Genomic DNA, 16,877 nt, shown 5'->3' with positions numbered 1-16,877 from the left:
GTACTAGCAATCTGTATAAAATCTTTAAAGTAATATCAATTTCTCACCTGGAGAAATGTAATAGAGCACAAGATTTGAAAACTTTTTTTGATCTAAATACTTTTTAGTTTACAACCCGCCTTTTAAGCATCAACACAGTCTTGCATATAAAACCAGCTTTAAACAAAGAAAACCACTTGCGAGGCCAATGTTCATATTTCCATGTTCTGTTTACCTGCAGTGGCATCTTCTGGGATGTCAAAGGAGTACACTGGCTTAGAGAACTTGGGGATGTGGTCATTAACGTCGCTGACAGTGATGTTTATTCTCATGTCTGAGGACTGCAGGCCGTCGTCAGCCCGGACCAGCAGAGAGTACTTGGAGCGGCGCTCCCGGTCCAGGCGCTTGGTGGCTATCAGCTCCCCTGACTCAGGGTCAATGTGGAAGCTATCATCTGCACCGCTGATAATGGTGTATGTGACCAGGGCATTGGATCCCTAAGTCAAAACAGAAGTGGTCAAATCACGTTATTTGCCAGGAAAACCACATCAGAACTTGCAGTAAGACAAGGATTGTTCCAGTAACTGCGCTTGGAGATTATTTTTCAGAACGGTTTCCTTTAATAAACAGTCTTTCTGCCCAGTCCCTGCTTCAGTCCCACAATAAATACACATACGCACGCAGTTTTTATTTATGAGATGTGAAATGATGAGGTTACCCTGATACTTTGCGCTCTACTCTTCATAAAAAGATTTCATCTGATCAATATCAAAAAACTCTGCTACCCATTTTAGTTTCAAAACAGCATCACTGGCAGTGTGACTTCTTAATAAAGATCAATGTTTATTCTTGTTTTATCTTTGATGGTTAAATTAAATCCCTGCCAATGGGATCAGCTCTGCCTTTCTTGCTCTCTGGAGAGGAGATGGAGGGAGCAGGAGAGAGAGGGAGGGAGGGATGGAAGCATGGGGGCCTGGGGCAGCCATGTGGCAGCGCTTGCAGCCACCACTTAAGGCAAGAGCCACAGCTCGTGGTCAGGAGAAACTCGTGGAAGCCGTGCTTGCAGCAGCCCCTCAAAGGTCAGTTTCTGCATGGAAATATATTTACCCATGTAAATAAAAAACCCCAAAGTGACAAATCACACATCATTAAAATCACAGTTTTGATCTCCTGGGATGTGCTGCAAGTCAAAAGCCTTTGCTTTTGGGTCAAAAATTTAATTTATTCTTGGGGGGGAAAAAAAAGCATTCATGTGGACTTTGAGCATTTTGGTTTTCCAAGACAGGCTTGAGGATACTTAAAGGTTGGTAGCCTCTAACATCAGATACAGTGCCTAAACCCTGCATATGGATGGTGCCTGAAAATGCAAGCAGATATTTACTGTGCCATCCTCTGGTGCCAGGCCAGAGTTCAGGTTTCACGGCTGAAACCTGCTGCTGACATGCCAGCTGCACTTCTGCAATGAACAGCAGATCGAAGAGATCTGGCAGAAAGAAATTCTATGACTGTTTCAAATACTTTTGCCTAAAAAAGCAAATTCATAGTGATAAACACCTGCTTGTATTTGTGAGAGACAAGCATTAGCTACCTGACCTTACCAGAGTGCCCCATGCCAAACTTTGTCTCTGGGGTGTTGTTTCAAAGAGGCAGACTGAGCTAACTGATAAAAGGATATTTAGAAAGAAAACAGGCTTCTGCAGGTGCCCAGCCCTGCAGAGCTGAGTGTAGTGCTTCATCTGTATGCTCAGGTGTGCCTAGGGGATGTCACACGCTTTCCTCCAATTGTATGGCTCAGCCATCACATCTCAGGAGAATTTCAGAAGTGACCACATCCTTCACCCCATGTTTGACCCTGTCCTTCTAACAGAGTGTAGCTAAAACCACAGCCATATTTGATATTGGTTAATACAGTGCCCACAGCTTCAAAAAAGGTGGGGGGAATAAAAAGGTATCTCAACCCTAAGCTGCACATCACTAAGAAAACTTGGGGTCTTTGCAAAGAGTTTGAGTTACAAAATGTTCTGGTGGGGAAATCAAAATCATTCCTTTCGATAAAAATACTGACTGATTTCTCTCTAAGGTAACAAATCACTTCCCACTGGATGGAGTGCTTCAGAATGGATAATAGATTAAGTGCAGCTGAGGAATGGTTAAAAAGAGGCTGGAGCATAAGATATTGCTATTATCTTAGATACATTTGCCATACCACACCACAGAGTGGTAGTTCAGTGTTCACTGCTTCCTAAAACAAAGACAAGTAGCTAGAATTTTTGTTACAGAAGTGCACCTTTCCAAAATCCTGGGTTTTGTCTATGTATCAGGCTACTACTAGAAAATAAAGGGGAAACCAAAATATTTACAGTCACATTTGCACCATTCCCAGGGGTGTTCCCGTGGTTCCCTCTGTAGTAGTAAGATTAAGTACACCAATTAACCATCAGAGGAAGACCAACCAAGCTAACACAAAAAAGGCCACGATTAAAATTCTCTTGAGAAGGTTGAATTGCCCTATTATTTGAAAGCAAGAATTGCTTGTTGTTGTCAAGCGTAACTTTGTATTTTAATGACAACACAAACTTTTTGTATGATTTTATTCACTTCTTAGTCATTTTCCTCATGGAAAACAACAGTTCATGTAAACAAAAATAACATGATTAACATTTTTATAACGTAAGTTTCTAAAATAAATTACTGTATCAATAGCACGGTAGTTTCTTCGCAGCACCTTAGCTGCAGCATTCTCAAAGTAATGAATCTAAGGGGGAAAAATTATTTTGATTAATGTACAGAGGACATATTTTATCATTATTTCTTTTCCCCTCTTTTTGTTAAATGGAACCTTCTTTTGGAAGGGATAATATTGATCTTTGTTAGGTCTAGTCAAAGGGAAAGCAGGCATTATCAGAATTTTTCTTGCTCTCCAAGGCTTGTCGCAGATGAATTTTATTGCATATCTTGGAACTGGCCTCAACTACAACATCTTGGTTTCAAAGTTAGTTTAGACCTCCACAACACCGGAGAGAACTTTGTGAATGACTGCCATGACTCCTGAGGCCAAGCTCACACAAAGGGATGAAGAAAACAGGTAAAAACATGTCCAGAATGAACATTCAAAACTGAAATCATGCTCCTACCTCATCAGCATCCATGGCTGTCAGCTGCAGTATTTTAGATCCATCTCCTATGTTCTCCTCTACAGTCAGATCGAGCATGTCTGTGGGGAATACTGGTGGGTTGTCATTGATATCCTGAAGAGTTATTTCTACCTGTAAAAAAGATGGAATAGGAAAAAAATTGAGTGAGCACTGGACACTGATTGGATCTGAATGTTACTAATAACACAATTCTGAAAGAAATCAGGTAAATTGCTGTTAATCACAAGAATTAGGCCATTCCCAAATCACACCAACAACAGCAGAAGCCCGTCCGGATATTAAAATTCCACATTGTTATAAAATACTCCTAGGAAAACCTCTAACACAAATAAAGTTAATTTGACTTGTTGATAGCAACTGATTTTAAATGGTCCTAGTCTAGTTTATATTGGAAAAGATCCACTGATAGACTGTCATTGTAATCCTCAAAGTCAGCCCCTGGAGAATAACTGCCAAGTGCCGGGGCAGGAGATCGTTCAACCATTAAATGCTGCCTGACATAAAGATGAGGTGGTGTAAAATTCTCTCTGAAATGTTTATATATTGGCAACTCTCCGTTCCGAGAGGGGGAAAAAACACCATTGCACTTAATATATTTTATAACAAATAATCTGCTTTTCTCTCTCCCAAAACTCTCCTCTAATTGCAAACACAAACGTTGCTTTAGGAGCACCCACTAGCATCTACTCTCCTTGCCTATCCAAAATTCAACAAATGTTCTTTTCACATGCCATATTTGCATGCACTTCCAAGTAAGAATGATAGTTCCTGAAAGGTTGTTTTGTGATCTTTATCCCTAGTTTTTCATAAGCAAGATTGCTTCCCTGCTGATGCTAATTCAAAAAGATGCAGAGCTACATTTTCTCTCTTTGCTGGGTCTGGAATGTAATATTCCAAAACAGAAAAAGAAGACACAGCTGTTTTATATTTATCATGGAAAAAAGGTATGGTTTTGGACCCAAAATATTGAACAGTGACAAAATTTTGAAGACCCACTAAGGAGAAAACGAGTAGTGGAAAGAACCAAGGAACAGAGAAAGGTAAAAGGCAAAGGTATGGATGACTTAAAGAAGGTACCTGGATTGACAGACAAAATATAATTTATGCTACAGTATCTGCTGCGCCCTTTTCCACAAGGGTTCTTATCCGTATCCATGGATTCTCCATGCACTCAATTGAAAATATATAGATTGGGCTGCTCTGGATATAGCCAACCCAGACATTTCTGGTGATCCAAAGTCTACAACTTCTACTGTTTCTAGTCCCCTTTCATAACATTTTCTTCTCTGTTCTGTTTTCATAGGGAGCCCCAATTGCCAAGCTGTTCTGTTTGGGGTCACCAAGATGACCCCAAACCCAGAGGAAATATTATATTAATATTAGTGTAATATTAATATAATAGCTATATGGGCTGGAAGTGGAGACAAGTAAGAGGTATTTTATGGGAGGTCATTATTTATTTACCCCCTATTTAACTTCTTTGGTCATTCAAAAACGGTACAAGAAACAATTCACAGCCTGAGACAGATCAGCCCAGAAAGTTTCATCATTAAATTTATACCCCTGGCAGCAGAAGCACAAGGAGTGCTGAGCAGAGCATCAAGAGCAGTGATTGACAACCACCTCACCAGACACAAACTTTCGGAGAAGAAACCAGCCTAGGTTGGTTTCCAAGGAGACTGGTGTGGGCATGATTATTTCTGAGTCTGAGAGATTTTAGCCTGTTGGCAGCTGCTGGCTTTTTCCCAAGGGAAGGTTTCTCAGGAGAGCTTCTGCTCAGAGCAGTCTTGGCAGGCAACTATCCTTTCTCAAAACAATCTTTCTCCAGGTGATGTTTTGTTGTTTCTCTAGTTTAACCAATGGGATTAGAGAGGTGTTGTTCCTATTCACCAATCATGTTAAGTCTATATTGGAACACCTTATAAAAGGTTGTAAAAGTTAGACAATAAAGCTTTTTCTAAACTCTTTGCCTTCTGAAATATTTGGAGTCTCTCATCTTTTTCGTGTCCTACAGCGACAGACTGGGTAACAATTAATCACAGAAATGGGAGGGACAAGATAGAAATGGCAGATGAAGGATTTTACCAGCCCTCCTTGCCCATGAACTGGCACAGAACACTCTTCCTGCTTTCCTCCCTAAAGGGCAGCATTTCCCCAGACAGGGTTTCAAGGTAAAGCAGCTGCACAGCTCTGCAATTCATTTATTCCTACCATACATGTCATTCACAGCTAATGTTTCAGCTGTGGGTGACATTTCACCACCAGAACCCATTTTCATGATGAGAGATTACCCTTTGTACAAATCATATGAAAAATATGTGACAACTTCTGGGGGGTTTAGGATAGGAGCTGTGCATCGCCTACAGCTTGAATAATGTAAAATAGTGAGGATCCAAGAATACACATGGCTAAGAATTGGGGGACAAATAAGTTAATTATAAAGTCAGATTCTGGAGAAGTGAGAAAAAAGATGAATAAAAGAGGTAATTTTATTCTGAAAAAGCCGTTCACAAGTAAACAAAGAAACTGTATTTTATACCGACAACGTGCTTTATGTGGTGGAAAAATAAGAAATTCTCAAATAAGGATAAGATTTTTTTAAAAAAGAAAATAACACTTTTAAAGAGAGTTTACACCATGATTTATTACTTATCCACAGGGCTTAGATAACATGTATTCCTTCATAACTCACCATTAACTAAGTCTAATTAGCATCTGTGTCTAAAGCTATCTTTTTACTTCTGCTAGAATTTACTACTTCAGCTTAAAAACAGAACTGCAAACCTAGAGAGTAAGATCCTTCGACGCACCCCTTTGCAGAAATTTCACTGAAGTAATCACAGAATCACAGCACGGTGTAGGCTGGAAGGGATCTAAAAGATGACGTAGTTCCACCCACCCTGCCAGGGACAGTGATGCCACTCACTAGACCACGTTGCTCAGGGCCCATCCAGCCTGGTCTAAGACATCTGTGAGAAAGATTTGAGAAAAAACAATGCATTTCCCCCCAAAAATAGTCTGCTACATTTCATTTAAGAGAGGCTCTCATAAGAGAGGCTCTCATACATCCTGAATGAGATCGGATGTAAACGGAACGTCTAGGAGCTCACAAATTAATTTCACTTTGAAATTATTCCATAAATTCCAACATGAAGCAGAAGACCACAGAAGAACTGCAACACAAAGTCTTCCATTGCCACGGGGCACTGGAAGACTGCAGTGTATCTTATCACATCTTTACTGAAGAAAAAGAAAAAAAATCCACAAAGCTTTAATCAAAGATCTCAACTAAACCTTTTCCCAAGCAACTGCTTCTGTCTCTCTAAACCCACTTCACATTTGCATAAAGATATCAATGTGTGTCACTTTAGAAAATACATAGTTTGATTACTATCATATGCTACCAATTAAAAATTAAGTGTAATTCTGCCCCAGACTTAACAAAGGCAAGACAAGATGGTCATGGTGGTGTCACCAGCTGTTTGCACTGCGCCAGTCACATTCACAAGGGCCTACAGACCATGTGCTGTTCTCCCAGCTCACACTGGTGGCAAACCACCCACCAGTGACAGCAGCAAGTACAAGAATAAATATCTAGGAAACCTAAGGCCTTGAAACCTCAAATACACCACAGGACAGACAACAAGGGAGCTGAAGGGATTTATCCCAGCCTTGGAAGCAAGGAACCATTAAGTGCCAGTGCCTGCAGAACTGTAGGAAGCACACATGCCCAGGCTACACTGAAAGTGATAATTTCCACCCACTTCTCCAAATCCATCCAAAATAAGGAATATTTTTCCCTGACCTCAAACTCATCATTTAGTGCAAATCCAGGATGCACACCTCACAGCAATCAAAGTACTGCACTATATGCAACAAAAATTTCTTCAAGTTTCTATCTGACCAATCCTAGATTCCTATTTTTATCAATAGAAACTTTAATACAGGACCCAAAAGTTTTACTGCCACTCAGAGGACTCAAACATAATAAAACACAGAAATAGCAAAGATAGTTAAGTGTCTTTGCATCTTTTTTTGCTCTGACTTGCCCTCTCCAGTGGTCCAGGCACTGATAGGGACTTTGCTCCTCTCAGCCCTGAATTTCTGCAGGAGCCATGAGAACACTAATAGTTATAGACTCTCCTAAATCTGTTAAGACTGTGATGGAAAACTGATTAATAGGTTCATAATAATGTCTAGCCTTTGTTGTTCAAGGGAAAATGAAAAAAATCAGAAAGTTTGGTCAATCCACACGCATGTAAATCTCCACAAAATGACTCTACTTTTGTACAAATTCTGGTACAGTGCTTTTCCTTCACACATTTAATACATCTAGAAAAAACATCTGAAAATCAAAGCTTTCCCTCAGAGCTTGTTCTTCAGACAAATACACACTGTTTATTTACCAACCCTTGCAAAATAAACACAGTAATTTTACATATCAATTTCTATGCAAACCATCTTTGTGTGGGCTTTTTATTAGTTTTGTTTGTGTGCTTGTTTTATGTTTGACTCTAGCTAAGATGCAAAACCAGAGGCATACAACAGACCACAGAGATCGGCAATATAGAAAGCCAAACAATACCACAAATTTCCCTGTGCATAAATCAAATTTCTCCTTCATAGGCTTAATAACATTCTCACAATAATGCCCTGCCACAGTTACAGATGGCCAGCCCATCCTCATCTGTGACAATTCGATTGCTGCAGCCTGCTGCCACAGACATTTTCAAAGCAGAGGAAGTATTAATTGCCTTGATCTTGTTAGAATTCTTATTTGCTACTCAAATTAGCCTCTTGTGGGGTTTTTTTTGGTTTGTTTTTTTTTTTTTCCTCCCTAAACAAATTCAGAACAGATTGAGGCAGGGCAGCACTCACCTGAAACAGTTCTGCCTCAATTTACTCTGACTGTAGATGCTGGAAAAAGTTCTTTCTCTATTCAAATAAACCTCAGCTGTTAATAGATACAGGAATCATATCAAGACCTCAAGTTTTAAAGCACACAGGTCTATTAAGGCATTTAGGACATAAACTATTCTTAAGCTTATTCAAAATAATTTGTTGAGTTAAGAAACAGCTGCTAAAAGATGAAGTTTCACTTCTTAGAGCAAAAACACCAATTCCACTTCAAAAATACTAGCACCCTAGGTAACTATTACTGAACAGGCTAGACAAGTTCCACACGGAACATAAAAAGCTTACAATGAGAGTTTTATTCTGGAAAAAGAAATTATTTTAGTGACTGGGTTTATGAGCTACAAAGGTATGTAAAACAAAACATCGTCCTGCAAGGCAATGTGCCAAATTCTAACCAATCATAACACCTTCCATAAACCCAATGGGCTCACTTGGCCAGACCCTATCCTTCTGTTTTACTACAGTTATTAACATTTAGTTTTCTTTTATTCCAAAATCAGGAGGGTTTACGGACAGCATAGTTTTCTGAAGTTCTTCCACCTATCAAATGACAATGAGAAGAGGGAAAAATATGACACAGGAAGCATGAATGAGCTCACATGGCAGGAGCAAGTTTCCCCGGGTGTCCCAGAAGAGTAATTCTTGCTTGGAGCCACGCTATCCATGGCACATACTGGATCTGAGATCTATAGATAGAACACAATCTGAGAAGAGGGGAACTCCCGGATGCCTCATGCATTCGATACCTCTTCAAACGCTACAACTATTTGATTAAAGATCAAACAGAGTGCAGAGGCAACAGCTTTTCTTCCAATTTATATGGTGAGTCATTCTTCTTCCCTTTGCTTGCTGCTGTGACATTCACTGCCTCTCTCAGGGAGAGATATCTCTCAGGAGATATCATCTAACAATCTATGAGCATCGCCACAAATCACCCCTGAAGACTCTTGTTTATGCCTAAGTCATTAGATGATCCTTCATCTTAAAACATAATTAGGGACCTTTTTCTTCTTTGCTGGAAACCAGGGCAGCAGATTATCAATTTGAACTGAATAAAAGTGAAAGGATTTTATTTCCCTCTCCCTTGGTAAATATTCTAAATTGTTTCATTCATGATGATAAAAGGAAAGAATACAACTATTAATTCACCCCATCTATGTAATTGACTGAAGAACCTGGCCAACACCAGTCATTATTTTCTGGCCTTCACCACTTCAGCCTTCTTCTTCATCCAGAAAACAATCATTCCCTAATCCTGGAAAACACATGCATGCGTAGATTCCTGTTTTTAATTGCTGTGAGTAATCAGATTGGCCACTCACAACAGTGAAGTCGAGGTTACACTCAGTGCTTGGGGAGCAGTTCATAGGTACTTCCTCCAAATTGGAGAGGCAAGGGAATGGGGACAGAAAGGATCAGAGTACAATGCACTTCTGGAAATACATTTTCAGGCAAAAAAGAAGAAAAATCCTCTTTAAAAGAAATAAAATTTTACATTTTTATATATATATATAAAATATGTATAAAACCCCATATCCCATCTTGAACCAGTTTCCCATTTTGCTCTAAATCACTGGGAAACAGTAAGTTTGAGGATAAAAAAATAAACACTTAAGCTTTGAAATTACTTGAACACCCAATAATAGCAGAGCTCAGGAAGGTGAAAAACCTGAACTACTGATCATGCACATTTACAGGTTTCACAACAAGATGGAAAGCCCATTTATAAAGAAAATATCTTGGGACAAGGCAATAGCTGAGGCTGAATGAGGCATCTGAATATCCCATTTTCCAGGAGGCAAACAATCCCAGTGCATGCTAGCACAATAAAAATCACATTAGTCTATTGTGCTGCAGGCCAGCAAACCTGTTAAATAGAAATGTAATGTTTTAAGAATCCCACTATTAACAGGGGGAAGATTGCAACTGGGGAGAAAAAGTGGGGGAAAGATGCTAAAAAGGCACTGTTTGGGGAAAAAAAAAATTAAAAAGCCCGGTTTAAAAGAGTCAATTTGGATGTCTGAGGTCAAGCTTAACGAAAGACAGGATGTGAAAGCTGTCCTAGGCCCCACCACTTCCCACTCCAGTAGCCCCAAAGCAAATCAAACATCAACCCTGTACAAGACAACATTCAGTAATTCAGAACAGGGATTATAGAAATATTTCCTTTTACCTCACAGAATCAGGAATTACTACTGATTACCAGCCTTGAAATTGTTTGGAAACTTAGGGCTCAATGCACTTTGGAAACATGTTTTGCTTTGTCCATTAAACAAACATGCGTGGATCCTTATAAATGTTATTATGATTAATATGCAGTGCTGGAATTTCCCAGCTAATTTTGATCTGTGGACTCCAACTCCAGTATTTTAACACTGCAGAACCTTTCTGGAGTAAATATCATTATTATATAAAGTTCAGTAGGGTGATTTGATGTTTTTCAACCAAGTCCCTTTTATAAAGCATGGCTATAAAATGCTGGGAGATCAGAGTGATCAAAGCCACTGTGATGTAATTGACATTATCAGAAAAATCCTAGAATCATAGAATAATTCAGGTTAGAAAGGACCCTTAAAGACCATCTAGTTCAGGCTCTCTGCAACGAGCAGGGACATTTTCACCTAGACCATGTTGCTCAGAGCCCCATCTAACCTGGCACTGTATGTTCTCAGGAATGGGACATCCACCACCTGTCTGGGCAACCTGTGCCAGTGTTTCACCACCCTCATCATGGAGAGTTTCTTCCTTATACCTGGGCTAAATCAGGTGTAAATCTGCTTTCATCATAATTTAATATTAAAATTCAAAAAGAAGCTACTTCCTTCTGTTGTCTCTAAGAAATACTGATCCTAGTGCTGTAAAGAAAAGGTGCCATAATTGTTTCATTTTCTCTCCCTTGTTTTTTTTCCTATCTGTTAAGGTGACCACTGGGAGTTGCACTGCCTGGAGTCTTGATTAAATGTTTCACTGCATCCAGAACACTTCATCATGCAGCATAGCCAAAATCTATTATGGCTTGCAAGTGACTCATGCTTTAGCTATGAGAAAACCATAATAAAGAGCATTTTACATAAAAATGCCCAAAAGGTTGGTAATTTAATCTTGATTCTAAGTAGTATGCAAGGTCTCTGCCTCCAGCCTGTGCAGACAATAAGGCATTGTCTGGAAATGCATTACCTACTGTGGTTACATCTTACTTTTTTTGCCGAAGTCCAGATGAAAGACACTGAAAAGAAACAATCTTGTCCCAGCAGAAGGCCACCAGCCAGGACAGGACATTGACATTTCCAAGAAGATTTTAAAAAAAGTTTTTCTAAAGGCAAAGCAAGCAATGCTAAAATTCTCATTCTTTCTGAAATCGGTATTTAAAGGTAATTTAAGCACGACATCACTTTCTGCTCCCTCAAAAGAGACACGGTCTCACATGCTGCAGAGGGAATTAAAACTGGATTAGGGAAAGCAGTACTAAAACCTTGGCTAATTTAATAAAGTAACAGCACTCTGACTTTAAAATACACATCAAAACATACAAAAACATAAACATTATTCAACTTCACAGCAACTGAGAGATAAACATCAAATTGGTACAAGGGATAAAACAGATAAGAAAGTCCACAATAAATTATTTTTCCCCTTCCTTCACCACCAGAACCATAATGAAACACAGGTTATTTTGTCAGTACTGGTTAAAGAGTAGCATGTATAGCATAGTCAATAATCACACAGTTTTAAAAACAAATTGCTTGTAGGAATTAGTTGCTTTGAACTCCATTTCGACAGGACTAATTAGCACACTGGGATCTCTCCTAGACCTGCCCAGAAACTGCATTCCAGTGGCACAAAGGTAGAGCTGGGCTGGGAATAAACACCACGAAAAACTTCCCCTCCCACCCATCCTTTCCATGGATGCTGGATATGCACGCTCACATAGCCCTACAGCATTTCCCCAGAAAAAAGGGGTGACTTTCTCATAAAGACATTACTTCTTCTGGATCTAGTACTACCTCTGGTTACAAACTCAATTCCAAATACCTGCCAAACCAACAGAAACACTTGGCAAACACTTGCTAGTGAGTTGGGGGTTTTTGTGTTGTTTTTTGGGGTTGTTTTTTGGGGGTTTTGTTTGTTTGTTTGTTTTTTGTTGTTGTGTTTTGGTTTGGTTTGGGTTTGGGGTTTTTTGGGGGGAGGGTTGCTTTTGGCTTTTTTTTTTTTTTTTTTTTTTTTTTATTAAAGCAGTATACATTTGGGAACCATTTGGTTTATAACTTTGCATTTAATTAAATGAGGTCTACCGCCATGTAATAAGAAATGGATTGAATTGATAAGAACATTTCAGCCCATGCCAGAAGAAAAATAATTAAAAAAAAGGATAAAGTCAGAAAATGCAAGCATTAGAAGTTCAAGAATGGGAATGTCACACCTCTAAGTTAAATAAACCACCTAATTAAACTTACAGGTGTGACATTTAAGACACATGCAGTCATCAGGACAATGCGATAAATCCGTCCTGTCACTGAAGGCTGCCCAAACAGCAAAAGAAAACCTCTGTACCCAGAGCCATGGCAGAAAAAGCACTGCTATAGACACTAAGCAAAACACAGATTTTTTTCTGTGAGTGCAAGGGAATTAAAGATACAGGACTGAATGCTGGCTGATCTTAGCAGTTATGAGGGTTTCTGAGAGGAATCACTCTAAGAATCTAAACAGACTTCAGCCGATAAAACGCACAAGGCCAACGTGTTACTCTCTAGAAGGTCAATGTGTTACTCTCTAGTTTCACATTTAGATGTACAAGGGCATTTTATAGAAATGCCTAAATGTTCTCTCCCCACCTAGCATCTAAAGGCTGCTAGCAGGAAACTGTCGGGGCTAGAAATTCCAAATATTTCTGCATCCTCCTATGAATTTCTGGGAAATGCCCTCCTCATCATATTCCTCTTTTGCAGACTGCAGCCTTGTGCAGCAGCTTCACATCTGGTGTCAGGGAGGGCCCCTTCCCTGTGGCCACAGGCCACTTGAAACCAGAAAGGCTTTTTTCTGTGGCCACAGATGGACCTTTTCATGTGGCTGCCCTCAGCAGAGCCAGCTGACAATGAAGGCTACCATGGCAGGGTCAAGAACTTCAACTCACTGGGCACACCAGCCCTCTTTTTATTCCCTTTCCTCCCATATATCAAAATTTTTATTTAGGCAGCTGGATCTTCAAGCATATCTTTCCCCAGTTATCTTTTTGGTCCACCATGGCTATGGAACCTTCAGTACAATTATTATGAAAAGTCCTACATGATAACAGTAGGCTGATGCACTATGTATTAGACCAAGTTCTATACCTGCCTCTAAAACCTAGTTTTTCTGCCCAGCTAGATTCAACATGTCTACATTATCTTTTCTTGAAACTATTGCTCTTTCTGGTGATGAGGTTTTGCAATAAAGCCCTTCTTAAGGCTGAATAAAAGCCTCTATATTAGTCCTTTATCAAACCATGAAGACTGGAATTTGTATATAACTACAAACTTTCATCTCCAAAAATATTCTAAATAGCTGAATAACACATTTCTTTTGGCCCAGGAATGTGAAAGGCGGCCGAAACTCCATCTATAGAATTCTTCAGCCTACAATTGTCGGTCAACCATTTTTGTTTCCCTCACTTACCTCTGAATTTTCTTACTCAGCTGTTGGACTTTGGATTTGACACAGCAAAATTAGAAAATCAAGCATTAAAGACTAATTAAAAGATCTTTAAAAAAAACCCCCTCACCTTTTGAAACATATCATTTCACCGTATCTGTAAATACACACATGACCTTGTGCACTGAAGAAAAATCACATAAAAAACCCCAGACTTTCACAGAAATAGCTGGAATAGCTGGAACAGTGTGCTCATGTGGGATTCTTACAGTCATCTTCCTTAATAAAGAATATGGAGTGTTTTATTTGAGCATAAATTCAGAGATTTGACTTTTATTGATTCCTAAATATCTACTACATCTTCCCTAGATGCAGAACCTGCAACAAACTATGAAGTTGAGCTCTCTGGCTGCCACAGTCAATAATGAGAACTTTTAATAGCCCAGATCCTAACATATTCCTGTATTACATCTCTCTCCCCCAACACCCTGACTTTGCACCACAGCCAATCTCTCACTGACTTGGTTTTATTGTGGACAGTCCTAAGCAAGCCCTGATTACCGGGTCAGAAATATCAACAGCAGCTGACAATTTTAACAAACCAAAGCCCCCCTTCAATCAAGCAAAAGTTTGAATTCTGATAATCTTAGTAAACCTTTAAAGGGGAAAAGAAAGAAGAAAGAAATACATTGGTATATCTTAATTTCAGCGTGGCAGGAAGCAGATACACCACAAGAGAATGGTTCCCATGGTATTTAAAGCACAGGAGAAACCAAAGAACCTTTTCATGCTCGGGTCCCTGTCTGGTGTCCTGACTGAAGTGACTCAGCTATTCCTTGTATTATAGCACTTGGGTTTTCAGTTATTATCCTGATTGTGCCAGATCTTTGATCCTTTGGAAGTTCACCACCACTGGTCATTACTACAAGTCTCTGGATATTTAAAATGTATGGGAGGAATTTTAGAAGAGCTGAGAATCACCAGTTCCCTTCTGAGGAACACAGGAGAAAAACCTAAACCAAATCAGAATAAATGCTCAAGTGCAACCATAAAAGATTCAGAAATTCTTCACAGAGTTCAAGAACGCCTAAATACACAACTAAAAGATATAATTCTGTCTTTTGAAGATTGAACCTAAGCTCAATTTCTTTTGGGTTTTCCCCTTGTTTTACTTCCTTTGATTTAGGGTGTCTATGATGTGGCATGGGATTTTTTTTTTTAAAGTACATTTTTTCTAAAGATCTTGTAGGTTGCAACAGTCTCAGTCTTTCTGGTTTTAACTGAATTAAGGAGTGCTGTGTACTGAATGTACAAACTACCCCACTATCCATGTGGAACAGATTAGAGGATGATCACTCATTGTATGCTCACAATTGAAGCATTTCAATAGTTTTATAGACAATTGAGAAAAAAGAAAAAGTATTTTGAGGACAAAATTTGAATGGTTTACAGTTAAATATATTATATTATATTATATTATATTATATTATATTATATTATATTATATTATATTATATTATATTATATTATATGAACACAGAAACAGAGTAGGCCAAATTTAATACAAAAACCAAAGAAAGTCACACATTGACTCTTAGTAAGAAAATTACAGCAACAAACCTGGGCATCATGGAGATGTCTTAAAAAACAATGCTGAGAGGTTTTTTTCCCTGGGCTTTTTTATACCATTCATGTGCCCCCCCAGATTTCTAAATCCCAGCCTGGCTTGATCCTACATAAGGTGTGACACACCTTATTTTATTTTCCTAAGCATAACACAGAAGAATGGCACAGAAAATCTTTCTGTAAAAAAATTATTTTCTAGGTACAAGTCTAATAAATCTGAAAGCTTTCTGAGAAAGTCATCAAGCAGTTGAAAGAAGGAAAATAAGGCAGACAAAGACTTCTGAATAATTTTAAAAATGGCAACAACTCAAATGCCTCCGCTAAGTTCATTGCGCTAACGGTGACAACAACATAATTACCAACATAATTTCATAATGAACAGGGACAGCATTATGCCCCAAAGATATCATGGTGTGCTTTACAGGAATTTGTTTCTCTTGGAAGTAATGGCATAGGAAGTAGAGATGCACATGTTCTGTTTAAAAACATTCTGTAGCTGAAAATACCCACACCTATCTAGAAACATATTGCTTGAGATATCAGCATTTGTGAGAAATTAATAATGGCAATTTCTGCATTTATCAATAACTGCCCTCTACAAACTCCCAGGAGACTTTCTGCAACATGATTAAAGGCACCTTTGTAGTAATAAAATATTATGGTATCCGTCTTCCAAAGAGGAAAAACAAGAGACAGAGGTATAAGGTGATAGGATTGGTAGAGTGCAGTTCACGGCAGATCTGGCTGCTACCCTAAGCCCCCATCACTCCTTACTTTCAGTCAGAATGTGACATTATCCAAAAGCTATATGGTCGCTAACAACAAAGGGAGGAATGAAGCCTCTTGCAAGAAATCTCAGCCCCCAAAAAGCACGTGTAAACTGAAGCCACTCCTTTGGTCTTTTCTATGACCAAACTATAGTACAAAGAGGCAGAAGCTGTTATTTACCTTTCCTTTATGGTTTATGAATCACTGACACACTCCCTGCTGCACGCCATTTGCTGACATGGCATATTTTGTCTCAAAAGAAGATATTGCTCAAAATGATGAATTGCTGGGGTACATAACACATCTTCTGATAACTATTAATTGTGCATTTTTCCAAACATGTTTCTTACATAGGCATCACTAAACAACACCCAGCAGCTTGTGTACTTCTTGAAGCCCAGTAAGTCACAGATGCCCTCCAACCAGGCCATGGCAATTCCCTGACATGAGACAGTATGCAAAATGCTGTACATATTTGTAAAATGCTTCAGTAATTCAGGTTAAAATAACAACAGTAAAAAGAAATTAAGGGGCAATATTTGTAACAATGCTAACTGATGGCTGGATTCACATTTTGTTTTCAGTTACCCCAAAACAAATCCCGAGAGACTCCAGCAAGGTTAACGCCTTTCTTTGCACATATATACAGCATGGGCTAAGGTACTTGGCAAACCCTGCTGAGTGAATTAAAATAAGCCTATGATAGAAACAAGTTAGAAAGGTTAACTGAAACCTCTTCGCGCAGCAATGCAAACCCCTCAAATCTGTCAAAATTAATGAGAAAAGCCAAAAGAAACAGTGTTC

General features: G+C 39.0%; 1 protein-coding gene across 1 annotated transcript in view; it reads right to left on the bottom strand.

Annotated features, from left to right (window-relative positions):
• Nucleotides 1-16,877, bottom strand: part of FAT4 (FAT atypical cadherin 4) — a 123,532-nt gene that overhangs the window by 57,123 nt on the left and 49,532 nt on the right. The window contains exons 2-3 of the mRNA XM_040064009.2: nt 3,114-3,245; nt 215-476 (exon numbers count right to left, since the gene is read on the bottom strand). Coding sequence (XP_039919943.1) covers nt 215-476; nt 3,114-3,245 — 394 coding nt within the window. The remainder of the gene's footprint in view (nt 1-214; nt 477-3,113; nt 3,246-16,877) is intronic.

Source organism: Hirundo rustica, chromosome 5 (assembly GCF_015227805.2).
Source record: "Hirundo rustica isolate bHirRus1 chromosome 5, bHirRus1.pri.v3, whole genome shotgun sequence".
NCBI lineage: Eukaryota > Metazoa > Chordata > Aves > Passeriformes > Hirundinidae > Hirundo > Hirundo rustica.
Note: the sequence above shows the minus strand (reverse complement) of the source record. Positions and strands in the feature narration are given on the sequence as shown.